General features: G+C 35.4%; 2 protein-coding genes across 2 annotated transcripts; one reads left to right on the top strand and one right to left on the bottom strand.

Moving 5' to 3' along the window:
- Window positions 1-82: 82 nt before the first annotated feature.
- Window positions 83-12,752, top strand: LOC106136171 (N-terminal kinase-like protein). The gene is made up of 13 exons (XM_013336633.2): window positions 83-716; window positions 2,107-2,336; window positions 2,638-2,814; window positions 5,453-5,681; window positions 6,038-6,181; window positions 6,680-6,861; window positions 7,145-7,373; window positions 8,052-8,139; window positions 8,465-8,626; window positions 10,036-10,176; window positions 10,574-10,707; window positions 10,935-11,133; window positions 11,435-12,752. Exons 1-13 carry the CDS (start codon window positions 339-341, stop codon window positions 11,584-11,586), a joined length of 2,445 nt encoding a protein of 814 aa, XP_013192087.1. The 5' UTR covers window positions 83-338; the 3' UTR covers window positions 11,587-12,752.
- LOC106136186 (probable glucosamine 6-phosphate N-acetyltransferase) lies at window positions 12,163-19,643 on the bottom strand. Its single transcript, XM_013336654.2, has 7 exons — window positions 19,325-19,643; window positions 18,744-18,963; window positions 17,300-17,427; window positions 16,924-16,985; window positions 16,141-16,281; window positions 15,610-15,666; window positions 12,163-14,618 (listed from the first exon to the last, which is right to left on the bottom strand). Exons 1-6 carry the CDS (start codon window positions 19,349-19,351, stop codon window positions 15,648-15,650), a joined length of 597 nt encoding a protein of 198 aa, XP_013192108.1. The 5' UTR covers window positions 19,352-19,643; the 3' UTR covers window positions 12,163-14,618; window positions 15,610-15,647.
- Window positions 19,644-20,213: the final 570 nt, after the last annotated feature.

Below are 20,213 nucleotides of genomic sequence, written 5' to 3'. Positions count from 1 at the left end.
ATTCCCACATCCAATGATAGCGTGGTGAAAAATAAAATTTTCCGCAATTAAAAAAAATAATGTCATGTCAATCCTAACGTAGGTAACGTACGTAATGTCGTCGTTTTCCACAAACTATAGATTCATTGTCGTCTACCGTTTATCACCGTCACTTTTTTGCGATAAATAAAAAATAAGTTACCTACAATTTTACCAATTACATTGAAAGTATACCTAAACATTTTATACGATTAGAATTCGTCCTTTACACTATGTTATTTATTCGTTGTCAAATATTAGGTACTTCGAAAAGTGTACATAAAAATACATAGTGTTAATAATTGTTGAAAAAGTGCAAGATGTGGTCTTTTTTCTCACGAGATCCCACTAAGGATTTCCCATATGAGGTTGGGGATCCAGTCCGTGGCTTAGAAGACCGAACTGTATGGGTACTTCACAAGGGTAAAAAAAGAGGTACTCAAGATGAGGTGTCAATTTTTCTGTTTGATGTTCAGAAAAGTTCTGAGACTCTGTTTGATATAGCGAAGGCCTCTCTGAAGAGATTAAAGACCATGAGACACCCTAGCCTTTTACATTACTTAGATAGCTGTGAAACTGAGAAATTTTTATATGTAGCTACTGAATATGTAGAGCCTTTAGCCACCCATATAGAAGATATGAAGCTGGAGGGGCAACAAAGAGAATTATTTTTGGCGTGGGGTATATTCCAAATAACTGTAAGTAATACTTTTTGATTTAAATAATTTATTGCCTGCAGAATTGTTTAGTAAAATTGCTTTTTTGAACTATTACACTTGAAATTTCTGAGTAGTTTACAACCATTCAGAATTTTTTTATAGGGTGATTGCGCTGGTTTTCGTCCAATTAGCGGAGTTGCTAGCTTTCAGACGTAAAAATAATATGATAAAGTATCCTAATTAAAATAGCTCATATTTGTTTAAATACCTCATATAGTCTATTTTTGATAAAAATAAAGAAACTTTTAATTATAACTACATTGTTTTTTATATAAATAATTAAATGTTAAATGGCAGATTTCACTAGTTTTCGTCCAAAAAATTTGGTTTTCGCCCTGGTGTGATCTAGTTTCCGTCCAGTATGTAAAAAAGAGTAAAAATGCAATGTTAAATAAAAACTGTCTTTATAATCTTTTATTTAATCAACAAAAATATTTATTCTTCAGCAGTAGATTTCCTGCTTTTTTTATTTCCCCGAATCCATCTATAACAATTAATTTCATAGTTTAGTACCTACTAGAAAAACCTGTACGAATTAACAAGAAAATGTGTTAGAAGTAGATTCCACACCATTATGGACGAAAACTAATACAAAAAAAATTGCTGTTTAGTTTTCGTCCATGCCATTTAAACATTTTTTTAAACAAGCAATACTGAGAAATTATTGGACGTTAACTAAATATCTTGTCAAATAGCCAATAAAGTTCATATGTAAAGAAAACACATATTTTTTATAGGTCTGAAAAAGTAAAATGAACATTCCAAATATTTAGCTTGCTGTTTTAGTTTCCGTCCACGTGGACGGATACCAAATAATTGGTAAAATAGGCATGTCAGTATTCGTCCGCAAACTTTTACTAAGATTACTACAAAAACATTGTAAAATAACCTGAACATAATGTTAGTTATACTCTTAAATATCCTTACATGCCAAAATATTACCCAATCTATGTGAAATAGTCATAAAACCCACCACAGAGTGTTCCTGCACCAGCTATTTTTTTTGTATCGGCAATGACGTCTACGCAACACGAACACATGCCGGCCACTGAGTTTAATTTTTTCGAAGTTTTCACTTGACAAATTGGATTTTGTGGTTGTTAGAACTGTTGCTTAAGTATGAAGGATCGTGACAAGTTGCAACATGCGTGCATAGGTGTGTTTATATTCTTTTTATATGCGTTTAAAAGTGAAATGGACGAAAAGTAGAACTGGACGCCAAACCAGCGCAATTACCCTACATATAAATCCTCTGCATCCTCTGTCTGGAGAACAACCAGGGAGCTACCTGTGATCACAATTAGCTTACCCTAAATATCACCATCTACACTTTTATGTTAATTCTTCTGACTTATCCTCTTTCTTTCAGAGGGCATTATCCTTTTTAAATAATGATGGGAACATGAGACATAACAATGTTTGCTTGTACTCTGTCTTCGTGACACTGGCAGGCGAGTGGAAACTCGGGGGATTTGAATTTTTATCCAATCATGGACAAGAATCTAGTAATACTATGCCTATCAAAATATTACCTGCATTAGAAATATATGATCCACCAGAAAAGAAAGACCCAACCAAATTGAAATCAATCACAAAATGGTAAGTAATATTTAGTGAATTTGTTTTTTATAGTGAGTTTTAGTTTTTGAACTTATTTTTAGTATTCATATCCAAATGTAAAAAACCCTTTACAAGAATTCAAATCTAAAACAACATATTTAACCTACCAAAATAAAATACTTTTTTTTATTTGACTCTATTCAACTTAAGGGTAATTTAGGTGAAAGTCACTTTTTATATTTAATTTTTGTTCTATCATTTCAAGTAACATGAAGTAAGTCAACAGTGATACATGCCATGCAATGATGAAACTTATTTACATTCATTTTATTTTCAACAGCTCAACAGACATGTGGGGCCTAGGTTGTTTGATTTGGGAGGCTTTTAACGGGCCCCTGAAAAATCAGCCAGCACTTAAAACCACAGATCTCATCCCTAAGCAGCTGAGCACATTGTATTGTGAACTAGTCAGTGCTAACCCTGCTACTAGGCCCAATCCGGCTGATATTATTACGAGGTATGTTGTATTAAATGTTTTTATTTCTATATAATATATTGTATGTTAAAGACTTTAGTTCTCTTTGGAAGGTGTCCATTGTTGAGATGCAGGGAAATGTCTAGTTCAATGGTGGGTTGCCGAAAACGGATTTATGGGTTTGCTTGTGATGAGGAACTTATTATTTATTATAAAATTAATATGACATTTTATTGATTTTTAATATTACATTTGCAAAAAAAAAAAATCACACACAACTTCTGTCAATTACACAAGTTATTGTCGCTATATGTAGTAATGGGTATAATGTATGACAATTTTTGGCACATCTTTTACTTTTTAATTACAAGCTGCGCTGAGGCTGCTGAGGCTTGGCTACCGTGGGAATTTTGGGATAAAAACTATCCAATGTGTTATTCTAATTCAATATTTTTATTCATTATTATAATACATTTCAAACATCCCTTAATAATTTTCATATCTTATGCTCATCAATTACTTAAAACTAACCTTACTGCTGCTTTCAAAGCATCAGTGCAGGAGAACGGTAACGGTGAAAAAGCTGCAAAGGGTATAGCCGGATAAGTATGACGATCTGGCCTCCAAATGAGAACCTTTATCGAAACTTATGTTCTAATATCGCCTTGATGTACAAACACAATTTATGTACTTTTCGCGGCCAGCTTTCGCTTTGACCTTGAGATATGGGAAAAAATAATCGCACACATGACTTTTATTCAAAGTCATATATCTCAAAAATTAATTACGCTAGAGAGATGAGACCAACGCGAGTTTTTAGATTACATTGCAGAGTATATCATATATTATTTTCAAATTTTTAGAGTATATTTATATATAAAAAAAATTAAAAAATAAGTAAATCATAATTTTTTTTTCATGTTCTCTGAGACTTACAATCACGAAAATAATATATGTTATGCTCCTTTACGTGCTCTATTACTCATAAAAATTTGGTAAAAAAAAAGTTGGTGCAACACTTTGGAAAAAAAAAATAATGTGATTAGCGCCTTCTACTATACCCTTGTTCTATAAGGCCTACATTACATTTTATTCATTTTTTCGAAGTGTTGCACCAACTTGATTTTATTCACAGGCTCGTATCAATTTTCACAGGCTTTATCTTACTTGGCCGAAATAATGGACGATCAAAATAATCTTTTAGTACAATATGTGAAATCAGCATCTAATATCATTAAAGCAGAAGTAAAATCAAGGCATATAAATAGTAAAGTCTATCGTATTTACATTCACTATATATCCGATGGTAATGATTAATATAGTATTCTCCGTTATTGCTGTGATTGTCCCAATGGCAACCGTACAGTGGGGTGCTGTTCACATACAGCAGCTATTATTTATTATCTGTCATATGGACGATATTTGTCCAAAATTTTGCGTCCTTCTGAAGTCCTCACTAAAATATTTGCTACTCAAAATGTTCCAGTAATAATTAATTACAATAGTGACGATGATTAATTTTTTTCTCTTTTTGCTATTTTGATTAACACGAAAAGTAATAAAAGTTGTGATAAATATTGGACATTGGTTATTTTTTCTTTTCTTTTTGAACAATTATTCCAACGCTTATCAAGTTGGTGCAACACTTCGAAAAAATGAATAAAATGTAATGTAGGCCTTATAGAACAAGGGTATAGTAGAAGGCGCTAATCACATTATTTTTTTTTTTCAAAGTGTTGCACCAACTTTTTTTTTACCAAATTTTTATGAGTGATAGAGCACGTAAAGGAGCATAACATATATTATTTTCGTGATTGTAAGTCTCAGAGAACATGAAAAAAAAATTATGATTTACTTATTTTTTAATTTTTTTTATATATAAATATACTCTAAAAATTTGAAAATAATATATGATATACTCTGCAATGTTATCTAAAAACTCGCGTTGGTCTCATCTCTCTAGCGTAATTAATTTTTGAGATATATGACTTTGAATAAAAGTCATGCGTGCGATTATTTTTTCCCATATCTCAAGGTCAAAGCGAAAGCTGGCCGCGAAAAGTACATAAATTGTGTTTGTACATCAAGGCGATATTAGAACATAAGTTTCGATAAAGGTTCTCATTTGGAGGCCAGATCGTCATACTTATCCGGCTATACCCTTTTCATCAACTTCACAACTATCCAAACTTAAAATAGAAATGTGGATGAGAGAAAACATTTTTTGTGATTAATTAATAATTGGTTTAGTCGAAATTCTAATTCAGTTTTTATTCTATTCATGTACTAAATTATATAAAAATTCATCCAGTAATATTTACTTCAAGGAGTAACTAGCACACACACATCTTTACAAACTTTAGCATTTATATAGTAGGATAGGATAAGCTATATTAATGCAAATAGACATAAACTGCTGTGTGGTTCCCTGCACCAATATGAAAAATAAAACAATAGGATCACTCCATCTCTTTCCCATGGATGTTTTGGCTACTAAGGGATAGACTTATAAACTTGAGATTCTTCTTTTGGACGAAGGACTATCAACCAGCCTGTCGCTATTTTAATCTTAATTCTATCATCAAGCCGAATAGTCTTTTCGAGACTGTTCGCTCTGTCTACCCCAGAAGGGATTAGACGTGACTTTAAGTAGGTACCTATTTGGTGTAAATTGTTACAGGTGTCGTAAACTAGGTGGTTATTTCAAGAATGATCTCATAGACACCATGTTGTTCTTAGAAGAGATTCAAATCAAGGACAAAGTGGAGAAAGGGAAGTTCTTCTCCACTCTCAACTCGTTTCTGGACTGTTTCCCGGAGGCTGTGTGTGTTCACAAGATCCTGCCGCAGCTGCTGACCGCATTCCATTATGGTGATGCAGGATCAGCAGTTTTAGCTCCTATGTTTAAGGTACTTATCAAACAATTTTTTCTATTCTTATTCAGATTTTCTTTATCCTATCAGTTAAATAAGGGCTACATTTATTTGAAATGAATTTTCAGTTGAAGTAACTACATGAATAAAATCCTTGATATTGGAAGTCATAACATTTAACATGTACTGGCCACTTCTTAGATTAAAATAGATGAGTGATCATTATTTTATTCCAGTTAAATATTGTTTAATTATCATTAAAGAATGCCACGCAAACAAGTCTAGGTCTATCTTTAAGGCAGTCCACTTGACTGTTGGATAAAGTAGTACCAGTAAATGGACTCTACGCGGTTTCTTATTCTGAAATGTGCTAACATTGTAATTTGTTCCAGTTGGGTAAACTATTAGAAGACGCCGACTACCAGAAGCAGATAGTTCCCTGTGTCGTGAAACTGTTTGCGTCCAACGACCGGACCACTCGCTCGCGGCTGCTACAGCAATTGGATCAGTTTATCATGCATCTGCAGAATTCTACTGTAAGTTTATAATGTAATTGACAAAAAGACTGTGAGTTTATAATTTATCTAGCTCTTGTCCACATGCACCGTCCTGCATGGAAAACGCGCGCGCGACGCCTTTATTATTTCGCGATCAAAACTATGGCTGTTTCGCTTTACATTATAACTTGAAACTGGACAGCGATAGTTTTTCGCGCGATTTCGCGCGAGAGAAGACCGGGGTGCGTATAACGACCATGATTCTGAATTGGGTAACTCAGATTTTTACACAGAGAAACTCCCTTCTGACCTCAGCGACTTTTGCAGAGAACCTCATCTATACTAAATCATCATAAAATCCGCCCTAGGTGAATATGCCTATTCCCTTAGACGCCTTTTACTCTTGAAGTATTCTTAAGCGCCGGGAACCACACGGCATTGTCTATAAGTCAGTAAGAGTTAAGACTTGGTGTGCTATAGCACTTAATTTGTACAGCATATTTCACTACTCATAACTAACGACTAACAATATTTTAGGTGAACGACCAAATATTCCCGCAAGTAGTGAATGGGTTTTTGGACACTAACGCTGTCATTCGGGAGCAAACCGTCAAGTCCATTGTCCACCTGGCTCCGAAGCTTAACTACAACAACTTGAATGTTGAGGTGCTCAGACATTTTGCCAGGCTGCAAGCCAAGGATGACCAGGGCGGCATAAGGTAGACACATCTTTTTACCATCACCAATCCCTTTATAAGAGGTACTTGCCATTAGATATTTCTATTAATTTATTTCATAAATTACATACACTAATCTACATATAATTAAACCTACTATTAAGCTTCCAAAGCGCAAAGTGTAGAAATAGCGGCGGAACAAACCTCTGAACCACTAATTCTATGTCGAGTCTTACTTGCCGTCTGAAAAAGCAGTACTTCATTTGATTCAATTGTAGGTATATGACACGAAGTACAACAGTTTAAACCACGTCTTTATTCACAGAACGAACACAACAGTGTGCCTCGGCAAGATAGCGTCACACTTACACCCTCAGATCAGGCAAAAAGTGCTGGTTTCTGCGTTTGTTCGCGCCACGCGCGACGCTTTCCCGCCAGCGCGCCAGGCGGGCGTGTTGGCGTTAGCGGCGACGCAACAGTACTTCCTGCTGGCTGAGGTCGCTAACAGGATACTGCCGGCACTTTGTCCACTTACTGTAGATCCGGAGAAACAGGTATGTTTGAGACTAAGTGATAAAACTATTTTACCCTACAAGAGCATCATCAATTGGCTTTAAATTCTTATTAAAATAACGGCTATTAAAAATAAATTTAGATGTTGCATCTCCTTTATATTTTCCCTTTTTTATATAGAATCCCGAACCAAGGTTCTGAAGACATTTTATTAAAACGAAATAAATTACGACGTGCGTTCTTGACATACATAGGAAATACACCTGAACCTGGCCTTTCAGTCTGTTCAAAACTGTTGGCTCTGTCTTCCCTGCAAGAGATATAGATGTGACTATATGTATTAACATTCTAGACTATTAAGAACAATGTGCTTTATCTATTAGTTCGCAGCTGGACTAAACTAATTTAAAACAAGTTCCCGTTGACCAATTTCGTCGTTGTCGCGATAAAACTCTCATCACTCATCACATATCCTATATTATCAATTGAAAATAGAGTAGCTTAAAATGTCAACAACCTTATACTCGTATAGTTGCACAAGTTGATAAACTGTTGTATTTTGTAGGGAAACCAGAATGAGTCATTGAAACGGATTTTCATTAATGATAATAACTTTTAGTATCTAACTAAGTAGTTATATGATTGTGACTTTTTATATTCGATTGCTAAATAATAGGATTTTTTTTTAATTTAAAAAAGAATAAATAATATTATTCCAGGTTCGTGATGCGACGTTTAGAACGATTAAGGGCTTCCTTGGTAAATTGGAGAAAGTTTCAGAGGATCCTAGTCTCAAAGAGGGAATGGGTAAGAACGGCGTTTAATTTATATATACATATTTTGAAATTTGTTTAACCGTCGTAAGTCTCTGTTACACCTTTCTTGAGAGCTTTTTGACTATGAATGATTTTACACCAAGCGACTTACGTCTGACTTCCGCAGCATATTGGAACAAAGCTGCACTAACTGCCTTTTATGACATCTACGGCAAAGAGATTGAGTGGTCCTATTTCGAAGTAGCGGCCAAATGGCCTTTTCACATGTAACTATCCACGATTTGCAAGACTCACCGACAATAGTTCCGTTTGTGAAAACATTTATCAATAAAAAAATTATTTATTTTCATATAAAGAGGCCGACGTTCATACCGCAACGCCGTCCCTTAGCAACGCGGCGGCCACGTGGGCCGGCTGGGCCGTCACCGCCGTCACCGCCAAGTTCTACCGCTCGCATTCTGACACCGCTCGTGTGCAACACTCTGCTAGATCCGCGTTGTCCAAGCCTGGCTCCCTTGGTAATTATATGTACCTAACTCTTTATAAATAGAGTCTGATACAACGCCGCCCCTTAGCAACGCAGTGGTCACGTGGGCCGGCTGGGCCGTCACCGCCAAGTTCTACCGCTCGCATTCTGACACCGCTCGTGTGCAACACTCTGCTAGATCCGCGTTGTCCAAGCCTGGCTCCCTTGGTAATTATATGTACCTAACTCTTTATAAATAGAGTCTGATACAACGCCGCCCCTTAGCAACGCAGTGGTCACGTGGGCCGGCTGGGCCGTCACCGCCGTCACCGCCAAGTTCTACCGCTCGCATTCTGACACCGCTCGTGTGCAACACTGCTAGATCCGCGTTGTCCAAGCCTGGCTCCCTTGGTAATTATATGTACCTAACTCTTTATAAATAGAGTCTGATACAACGCCGCCCCTTAGCAACGCAGTGGTCACGTGGGCCGGCTGGGCCGTCACCGCCGTCACCGCCAAGTTCTACCGCTCGCATTCTGACACCGCTCGTGTGCAACACTCTGCTAGATCCGCGTTGTCCAAGCCTGGCTCCCTTGGTAATTATATGTAACTAACTCTTTATAAATACAGTCTGATACAACGCCGCCACTTAGCAACGCGGCGGCCACGTGGGCCGGCTGGGCCGTCACCGCCAAGTTCTACCGCTCGTCTGCAACACTCTGCTAGATCCGCGTTGTCCAAGCCTGGCTCCCTTGGTAATTATATGTACCAACTCTTTATAAATAGAGTCTGATACAACGCCGCCACTTAGCAACGCAGCGGTCACGTGGGCTGGCTGGGCCGTCATCGCCAAGTTCTACTTCCTTCAAGTCCAAGTCCTTGGTAATTATATGTAACCATTTATAAACAGAGTAGATGATACAACGCCATTACGTGCGCCGGCCCGATCGCGACCTCTCGTGACAAGTTCTACCTACCTAATCGTGAGATGGTGAGGTAACCGGACGGTGCCAATGATGGGTCTTGGTCGGAGCACAAAAAAAAATATCGTTGCATACATTATCTATGTCCTTTCACGTGCCGTCAACGGAGGTTCAGATACAGAATACTTTCTGCAAATAAACATACACATATAATTACATCTTTATTCCTTGCAGGGTAGACAGAGCCAACAGTCTAGAAAAGACTGAAAGGCCATGTTCAGCTTTATGTCTTCATGATGGTATTCATATTCAAATAGTGACAGGTTGCTAGCCCATCGCCTACAAGAGGAATCCCAAGCCTACCCCTTAGTCGCCTTTTACAACATCCATAGGAAAGAGATGTTGTGGTTCTACTCTAAGGTGCTGGAAGCCACATGGTTAATAAAACTTCATGCATACATACATAAAATCACTATTAACTACGTCTTTAAATAAATCTAGTTACCTAAAATAACCCTTCCCTGTCTTCTTTCTCCAGAGCAACCGTCATCGAGCAGTATGTCCACGACGACGTCATCAGTGACCTCGATGACGTCACTGGAGCACAGCGAGTCGGCGTCGGACTACGATCCCGAGCATTGGGACATGGCGGCCTGGGGCGAGATTGATTCCAGTGCAGGTAACAAATTTCCTTTCGCTATTTCTTCCCAAACCCTAAGCAAGCTAAAGCGAGAGAAAAGACTATCCTTGATGTAGTAGGTAAGTTTGTACAATGTCAAAATCTCACATGTCTTACGATTTGGCTCGTATAATATGAGGCGGGTACAGAAAAATTTCAATGTAATTTTTTCCACATTGGTTATATATCTATATATTTCTCTCGATTATTTCCAGTTGCGTCTTAAGTTTTCTATATTCCTATTCTAAAAATGTCAAAAGGTGGACCGCGAGTTCCTTAACTTGAGATCAGAGTTAATCCTGCGTATCACACGGGTTGTGCTATAACTCAAGCAAGTCTTGTCTACCTGCTTAGTTCCTTACTAAGTTCAATTTAATAAAGTTGAGTATTTGTGTAGGAACGGGAACGGGTACGGGAGCGAGCGTAAAGTCTCCCCCCAGCAGCGGGAGCGCGCAAGCCACGCCCGCGCTCGCCGCGCTCTGCGAGGACGACTGGGGCAACGAGGAGTGGGGCGAGCTGCAGGAACAACCGGTACGTACACCATCCCCACCCGCAGCTGACTAGACGACTAGAGAGACCGCATTATTTACTCTGGAAGATATCCTGATTGCGACATTTAATGTTGGGATTTGCTTCTCTTGCACCAATCTATTAAACATCTCCTAATCATTTGCATTGTACACAATCATTGCTATTGGCAATTCAATTTGTCAAATGCCAGCCAATTAGTCCTATTCAATAAATTTAAATATCCACAGTGTGCCGAAGCAGAGCTGGCCAGTCCATCCGAAACATGGAACAACTCCGATTGGACGAATATGGGTTTGAACAATGCGAACGCGACTTACGTGCGCGGCGCAAGACTCGAACACCGGCCAGCCGCTCACCAGAACAGCAATGACTCACTGGGCGGGTGGGAAGATGGCGAGTTCGAACCCATTGAGGAAAATGTTGATGGTTAGCTATTTTTTTCTTTATTAATCTGAATCCATAACTGTTATTATGAAAGATGTTATCTATTCATAAATAATCCACATTCACACTCTTCAATTTGTCAAACAACTGCCTATTCATAAGTAGGTTGAACAACCAAGGTGACGTAACACAGCCTTTCCTGACTCTCAGTATCAAACCACTCAATGAGTTACTTATTATAAAAAAGACGTGAAACATCTTTGCGTTTTCCCTTTTGTATCCTAAGCTGTTATATGTATTTCGAAAGTATTATATATTGATACCGTATTTACTCTGATTCCAGAAAACAACGCGTCCAAAATGGACGAAATGCGAAGAAAACGTGAGGAGAGGAAACTTCAGAGGCAAAGAGAGATGGAAGCGAGGCGCAATGCTCGCGGGCAGGGGCCCATGAAACTCGGCACCAAACTGCCACCCGCCCCGCCGCCGTTCTAGTGCGGGGCGAAGTAAACACACGTCTCACGAAACGCGCACAACGCATACACGAGGTTGTTATGACATTAAAATAAGAATCGAAGGTTGTGTCCTAAAATAACGAGAATACAGAAATTAAGCTCGTATACTAACTTCTTTATAGGTCTTTTTAGAAATACAGCGGTAGGGTTAACGCAGCACTGCTCCGGAATGAAATTCTTCCATAAATTACATTTAAAACTACATGAATATATATATAAACACGTCTCTCTCCATTAATAAATGACAGTTTATTTGTATAGAGAATTCATATTCGTTCGGTTTATGAGATTGAATATTTACGCTAATTTATTACTCGATCACAATTTAGATTCAGTCACATCCTTAGCGGTAACCATATTTCAAGAATTGTTTCCTACTATCACATTTGAAGCTTTATCTCTGTATTTCTCAATTGCGCATTCGAGCTCAGAAACCTAATTTTATATCGCTCTTCTATCCGCCTAAAGTCATATCTACTGATATTGACTAATCAAAAATGTAATCTATGTATTTTTATTTCTTAAGTCATAATAAAACCTCATTTTGAAAGACAAATTGTTTGTAGCGCGTTTCGCTCATCTCGCGAAGTGTTCCATAATGTTTATGGAATTTTATTTTGCAGCTCTTCTCCGAAATACATTGTTCCATTGTATACAGATATTATTCGTATAATTAAATATTTGTTAGGCACTATCATTTACATTTTTAATTCGAATCTGTGGGTAAGAAATTTCTGAAAGTAAGTATTTTATGTGATGATAAAACATGAGATAAATTAGATTTTTTTCTTTCATTCAATATTACTTATGGCCAGTACTAAAATTGTAAACTCTCATGAAATATATACTTATAATATTTATATACATCTATACTGAAATGTAATTTGGGAACAAGTTTCGTAAAAATAAAGCACCAAATTATAAAAAGCTCAAGTGAGAATAGACCATTTAAGGTGATAAACTACTTTTCTATTTATACTTAGATCACTTTCGTCATGCCAGAAAACCACTATAAAAATATTTTTAGGCCGACTTTATATATATTTATTTAGGTTTCTCCCGCTGCCGCGCTATTTGAAGTTTGAGACTTCCACAAGTAAAGATTTTGTTTTGGTCGAGTGTGAGGAATCTAAATACTGTAGCAGATAGCTACAGCTAACAAAATTATACGTATCTATAGCGACAGACTTGAACGGAAAATCTGATCAAAGTAAAATCAACGCATAGGAGGTACTATGGAGGTTCTAGTTTTGGTTTTTCGCTATAATATATGTTTTATCTGATAAATTTCAATTATTTTCTCTTATGTAAGTCGTCAACTTTCTCACTATTGGTAAGATCACAATGAATTTACTGTTTGCGGTCCTAAAACGCTATAAAATAACAAGAATGTTTTTTTTTGGCAATAGTTAATTTATTGTGAACGAACCATTGCTTTGCGACAGTAACAGACTCAAGAATTCTCTTTGTTTTATTTTAAAACAGCTGTTAACCTCTAGAATTTTAGAGTAGATAATCACCAAAATGTGGTCATTTTACAAGTCCAGTGGAAAATCGGCATATGAACAAATTTTTGGAAAATTTGGTGGATTTTATATATTATAAAAAAATACCGAGATATCGACCTGATAAAAACGATATATACGGTAGATTTTAAAAACGATATCTTGCTAACAGGTGTTAGGTAACTAATGGCAAAATCTTGATCTAAGTCTTATACTGTATGGCCATATTTTTCTCTAACTTATATAGTATACGTATAAAATTTTATGTATACAGAAAAAAAATGCTTTTTCTTTAGTTACGGGTGATGTAATGTGTGTGATCGGGATATGAGGGTGTCAATTTATGAATAAGCGCTTGTAACGACGACTGTATGTTTGATTTTAAATATCGACACTTGAAAATGTACACATTTTCGATTTGGGATTCTGTTCCCTTGTATTATGCAATTTCAAGTTTCGATTACTAATGTCGGATGATAAGAATGTGTTTGACGGATACTTTTATATGCGTGGTGCAATATTTATTTATTGCCAATTTTATATATTACGTAGGCTAATTGCATGTCAACAACCAGACTGAATCGGTCTATGAATTTTTATCGATATTCACAATATTATATTTATTTTCTTTCGCAAATAATTTATCAAGAATAACAAAACAGATATTAATAAAAAATTTAAAACAGTGGATTCCATAGCCGAAGAGACTTATATGAATGTGTATTTCAAACAATGTGAGTGTGATACAAAAAATAATGGTATTATTCTAATGAACGAAGTTTGCAGCTTCTATAGTTTTAAGTGTATTATTATCTCGAAAATTAAATATTTCCAGATAATTCATTCCAAAATAATGTCTAAAAAAATCGTCATTCAAAAATAACACGGCAACAAATGTAAAATTTGTATGCATAATACCAACAAAACAATGTACCCAGAGAAATGTGAGTATTATAATAAAATAAATATGGAGTATCAAAAAATTATTTCAGTTTTTATATTCCTATTTCTACAGGGCACAGTATGCTGATGTTTTGCACACACATAAATTTGCTTTTTTTTAAACACATTGGTACCTCTTAGTCATCACAACTAATAAACGAACTTTATATTAACACGTTGTGTCAAACTGTTGAAATACTATCACATGTATAAATTCTTTGCCTCACTTTATCGCCACTATCATAACATGAGCATAGACAATTTGAAGTCAGTTAATGCTGACTTCTTGATGAAGAATTCAGTTGATTGGCTGACAAGAGGATTTGACGTCTGTTGATTTGACAATGATGAATGAAATTCTCAATGCTTGTACTTTATTCTGCATTTTATTAATAGGTCACTGGGAAATATTATCACAATGCCACAATGTCGCCTTTCAATGGATTTAATGATTTTCGTGACAATCCAGAGTTTTCTTTTCCAGTACCCTATTAGTAATTCATCTAATGTATCTATTTTCGAAAGTGTGGTAAAATTCTTCTTCTAACTGCTAAAGTTTACACTTCTGTAAATAAAAGTTAAAATATGTAATTCATTTTGTTTTATTTCAAATAAATTTAATAGTAATTAATGTATACATGACTGGTTAATTAATGAGTTAAGTACACAAGCAAAAATAAAAATCTATGATATCAAAACTAATTACATTGCAATGATGTTAATCTTTTTAGTAACAAGGATAACAAAAAATAAAAGCGTTACCACACTGTGTATGTACTATGGGCATGTTTGGTAAAAAATGTATGCCAATAGGATTGAGAATAATCTCTTTGTCGCATTTTGATATTAATAAAAAATATCGTCTTTTAGTCTATAATAAGACCTAAGTTCACGAAATATGCCCTAATAAGATGCAAGTACATTTTAAGTGTATTTACAAAACATGTTATCTTACAACCATCTATCACAAATTATATGCTGGAATATCCAAAAATCAATCGATCACCCCATCAGTTACAGTTGTCACATATTAATAAAATATATATATCACGCGCACAATATGTGAACACAGTTTCTGATGGATAGAAGAATTGACCCTGCCAACCGTAACTACGCGAACCAAGCAGAAATCACACAATAATAAAATACACAAAAACATTAAATATAATAAACGTAATTTTATTCTGTTTTTAGCTAAAGACCATGAACAAACAACTACGTAAAACATTCCCCAATCAAGTTGGTCATGTGATTATATAACTTTATAACTTAAAACAAACTGTACGAAGTCTGTGTCGTTAAGGCAGTGGAAGCTACATTGCTAGTCGGGGGTAAGGTCTGAAGCGGTTATTTTTCACTAATTAATTATACTACGTGTCAACAGTAAAAATTTCAATAATTAAAATTTATTTAAACTTGCATTCACACCTACTTAGCTTTACTAGAAACAAAATAGACTAGCATATTAAAAATTATCAATGATAAAAATGAATATAGCATGGTGGTGGTAGCGATGAAGGGTGGTGTGATAACTGCTCGGCTTTACGTGGACTTACAGTTTGGAGCGCAGGTCGGATGCCCCAGCGGCTAATTGTCAAGAGGGGTCGTCGAACCTGAAACAAATAGCGTCATACAGTCATATTTACAATATCTTTTTAAAACTTCCTTCGTTCTCCACTCCTGGTGTTAGTTGGGCAGAGTTCAGTTAAAATCAAAATAAATATAATATTTTATTTAGAAAGTAGGCCTTTGCTGTTTTCACTTTTTCACGTCATTTCCATTTCCAAAAATTTAGTTTTGGAGTGGAAGGAAATGGAATGACGTGAATTTCATCAAAAAGCTACAAACTACCTAAGCACTTAACCCCATTGAGGCTAGCGTCCCTTTCAAGGAACTACGCCTGTGACTATGAGTATAATCGTTGGGTTGGTTGGCAAACGACAGGCGCGCTTTGAATAGAGCATCAGTTAGCACTGAAATTAAAGTGCGTGATTGTCACACCGCACACCCACTCTTACTGAATCAACCCTCAAAATATTTGTATGAAACAAACATAAAAAAGAAAACATTAAACTCCTGTTAATTACCTCATGTTCATGGCATTGGAGTTGCCAGGCTCGAGTTTGTACCCGAGCGTCTCATAGAACTTTATCAGCTTGTCTTTGCAGTCCAGCGACATCTTGTAACAGCCGACCTCCTGTGCCAGCAGGGACACTGTTACTACGATTCTGCAAAAAAGAGTATTTTTAGTTAGTTATTTCATTCAGTGTGCCGTGTGGTTCCCGGCACTATTACAAAAAAGAATAGGACCACTCCATCTCTTTCCCATGGATGTCGTAAAAGGCGACTAAGGGATAGGCTTATAAACTTAGGATTCCTCTTTTAGGCGATGGGCTAGCAACCTGTCACTATTTGAATCTCGGTTCTATCATTAAGCCAAATAGCTGAACGTGGCCATTCAGTCTTTTCAAGACTGTTGGCTCTGTCTACCCCGCAAGGGATATAGACGTGATCATATGTATGTATGTATGTTATTTCATTCAACAATACGATAACATAAATGCATATGATCACGCCTATTTGCCATGATCTCCGCAAAATTGTTTTGCTTTATCTACTTTCAAGATTTTTTCTTATTTTCCCGAGAAGACTCGACAATTAGATACGATTATTGTAGTTTTCTTCAAAATCAAAATCTTATCACAAACAAGACAGTCGGACAAGTGGCAGTAAAAATCAAGCATCAACTATCAAGTCAAGGTTGGTCCGCCAAGCTTGTTGCCTTGTCTACCTCATAATGAAGATCAAAAGATAAATATTGGTTTCTGAGTAAAAGCTACTGGGATGAATGATTATAGAATTATACTTACAGTTTTCCAAGTTGTTTCCCTCTGTATGTATCATTCACGACTACATCTTCTAAACGACCGCGCTGTAAGATTTGAAATGATTTTAAAATTACTACTATGTTTCTACAATCATATCTCACCCATTGATGTCATAAAAGGCGACTTAGGGAAAGCCTAATAAACTTCTTGTCACTAATTGAATCTCACATTAAGTCCTTTTGTCATTAAGTCTTTTCTTGTCATACTGTCTACCCCGCAAGGGATAAAGACGTGTTATATGTTTGGAAAGGTAAATAACTATAACTCAACTGATGTACTTTATGATATACAATAAAGATTTTGAATTGAACTGAAATATTTATTTACATATTATATGAAAGCAGTATTTTTGACATACCAGAGAACAGTTATGTATGAATTTCTGTTCGATGGTGAGTGTAGCTGCACCGATGAGCTTGCCGATACGGGTGTCTTCTATCACTGTCACATAGTATCCTCCTGATTGCTTCATCTTTGTGAACCGGTCTGTAAATATAAGCTGGTCTATGAATATTTGGTAATTACTAACATTATGTTATATTTTCTTTGCTAGAATCTATCATCTAGAAGTGAACAATAATCATGGTGGGTAACATTTGCTTCTCTTCCCACACAAATTTTAAAAGTCAATAGAATCACAAGGCTTTATACTTATGATTCTTCTATAAGGAAATGCCAGCAAGCTTTGACCATTTGAATCTCATTTTTATCAGTAAGCCAACCAATTTAACATGTCGAGTTTGATGGCAGGTCCACCCCTAAGAAATAAAGATGTGCATTTCAGATACACATTATACTGAAAATTTCATTAATTAATTTTTTTTTTCTTTTCCTACATTTGTTTTATCAAATAAATATATAGTTTTAATTTATATTTAGGAATTGTAAAAAATTATGCATTCAGGAAGAAAATGAAGGCTACATATGAAAGGTCATTAACAAGCAAAAGTATGCACTGATTGCGCTGCTGGCTCAAGGTCACCTAGTTGAATACCAATACCAATGCGTCCTAGGTTAATAACAAGATTAACAGGTTTGGTATTATTGGTTACTAACTGGGAATAACTTTAAATTTGTGGTTATTTTAAATATTATGAGTTTTCTTTGCCCTGCTAGATAGAAAGATAAACTTTTTATTGCATCATAGTAAAATATAAAAAAGATACACAGATGGTACAAGGGTGGACTTAGCGCTAATGCAATCTTTTCTAGTCAACCTTTGGGTGGAAGGGAACCAAACAGAAGATTGCTTGCTTTTGTCTCAGTACTGATTTCCACTGTTGTTGTTGTTGTTTTTACTTTTTCTTATATCAACGTAATCGGGACTAATGCCAGTGAGAGAAGTTGAATTGCAAACTGCCTGAGGAATTAAGAACAGGAATGCTATTATGCAATAGCTAAAATTATAATACACATTATCAAACTTTTTCATTTTTGATTTATTTCATTTTATGATTTGTTAATATACAACTAAATAAAAGCTTTTATTAAAATTAAGCATCTTATCTTCACTATAATATAAAGTAAAGATGATATCAGTGATACATGAATAATATTAATAGATGCCTGTTATGATTCAAAGATAAAAATTATCATTATGACGTGATTTCAACTATACCAAATTTTTTTTCTAGAAAACTATCTACAACAAGTTTTGATGTATGGACTGATATGGCTTCTGATCCATGTAGGTACTAGTAATTGAAAATTCAGAAACCAATTTATGAACCACAGCACTTATACCCAGCACCCATTTGATAAAAAGATATATTGAGTAGGTAGTTACTGCAGTTCATACATACCGTCAAATTGTTTCCTAGAGACATTTCCGACACTGGTTAATTGGCCCAGGAGTTGCAGAAAACCTTTGTCATAATCAGCTCGCTGTAAAGGCCTGACCACCATCCACTCTTCTCCAGGATTAGCTGCACTAATTTTTGGTTTGAAAATGGCTGGACTCTTATCAAAGTTTAACCTCTTTAATATCTCTGGAGGATAGAGGTATTCTGAAAGTGACCCTTCCTAAAAATATGATTAATTTTAATTAAACTCATAAAATATGGCATATATTAGAATTGGGCATTCTAATAAATTTTAATACGAAAATAATCAGTTGAGTTTTATTCAAATGATGGATAATTTTTACTCATACTCTTGTATGACTTCAAGCTTTATTTTTAATACAGTAGTTACGGGTCATTAAAATAAAAACTAGTTACATGCCGAATTACGTGGCATAGTTTTCAGTTACCTATCAAAAAACTTTTGTAAACATGGTAATATGGTAATACACTCACAACCTAAATAAAAGATAAGACTCAAGAAGGAATAGATTGTAAAGAATAACGAAATGATAAACCAAATATTATTGCTTAATACTTACCACATTAATCGGTTTATTCATTCCCATGTTTCTATTTACGACCTATACAAATAACATTATAAGCGATAGAAATTTTTTTACACACTTATGCCTTACTTTATTGATCTTGTGTTTTATATAAACATGCAAGTAAATTCTTACTTATCAACGTAAGCATTAAATAGTAATAAAAGAATAGCGTGACAATACCAAAGTGAAAGTAAAAGTTTTTGCAAAATTAAAATAACCTTCAAACAAACTTCAAAATCAATAAAGCTGGAACGGTAAAAATGACAATCCATCCAATCACAAACTAATAGAAATACTATCATCCAATCCAATAGGCTATTTGACTGTATTAAAAATATACATTTCTTTTATGTCATCAGTCTTAATATTATTTTTTTGGAGCGATTTGTAATAACGCGAAATAAAAATATTGCATTATTTTAACAAAATCCGTCTCAGAAAATTACGTTTTTTTATGCAGCTATCACGTGACTAAAAACGAACGTGATTGGCTATTTCTATTATGACGTCAATTATCCATAAACAGACTGTGGATCGTACCGTTCCTTAGTGTTCGCTATTATTTTTCAAGATTTTATAAGTGTTTGATCGCTCAGGATTACTCAGATAACATAAGTATTTAATAATGGAAACCAATTCCGCGAAAGCTGACAGTCGAAACCTACCAAAAGTGGACGCAATAATGGTTGGCGTCTTCTTCAAAGACAATCCAGATTTCTATGCTGCCGAACTGAGGAATGTGAAAACATCAAAGTAAGTATATTTTGGTAACCACAGATCTTAGATCATGATCTGAAACCACTTCTTGCGAATATTCAAATCCATCGGCATAGAAAAAAACAGTTTCGTAGGAGATTTTATTGTTGTATTAGTGCATTGA

The sequence above is a fragment of the Amyelois transitella genome, chromosome 18, assembly GCF_032362555.1.
Source record: "Amyelois transitella isolate CPQ chromosome 18, ilAmyTran1.1, whole genome shotgun sequence".
Taxonomy (NCBI): Eukaryota; Metazoa; Arthropoda; class Insecta; order Lepidoptera; family Pyralidae; genus Amyelois; species Amyelois transitella.
Note: the sequence above shows the minus strand (reverse complement) of the source record. Positions and strands in the feature narration are given on the sequence as shown.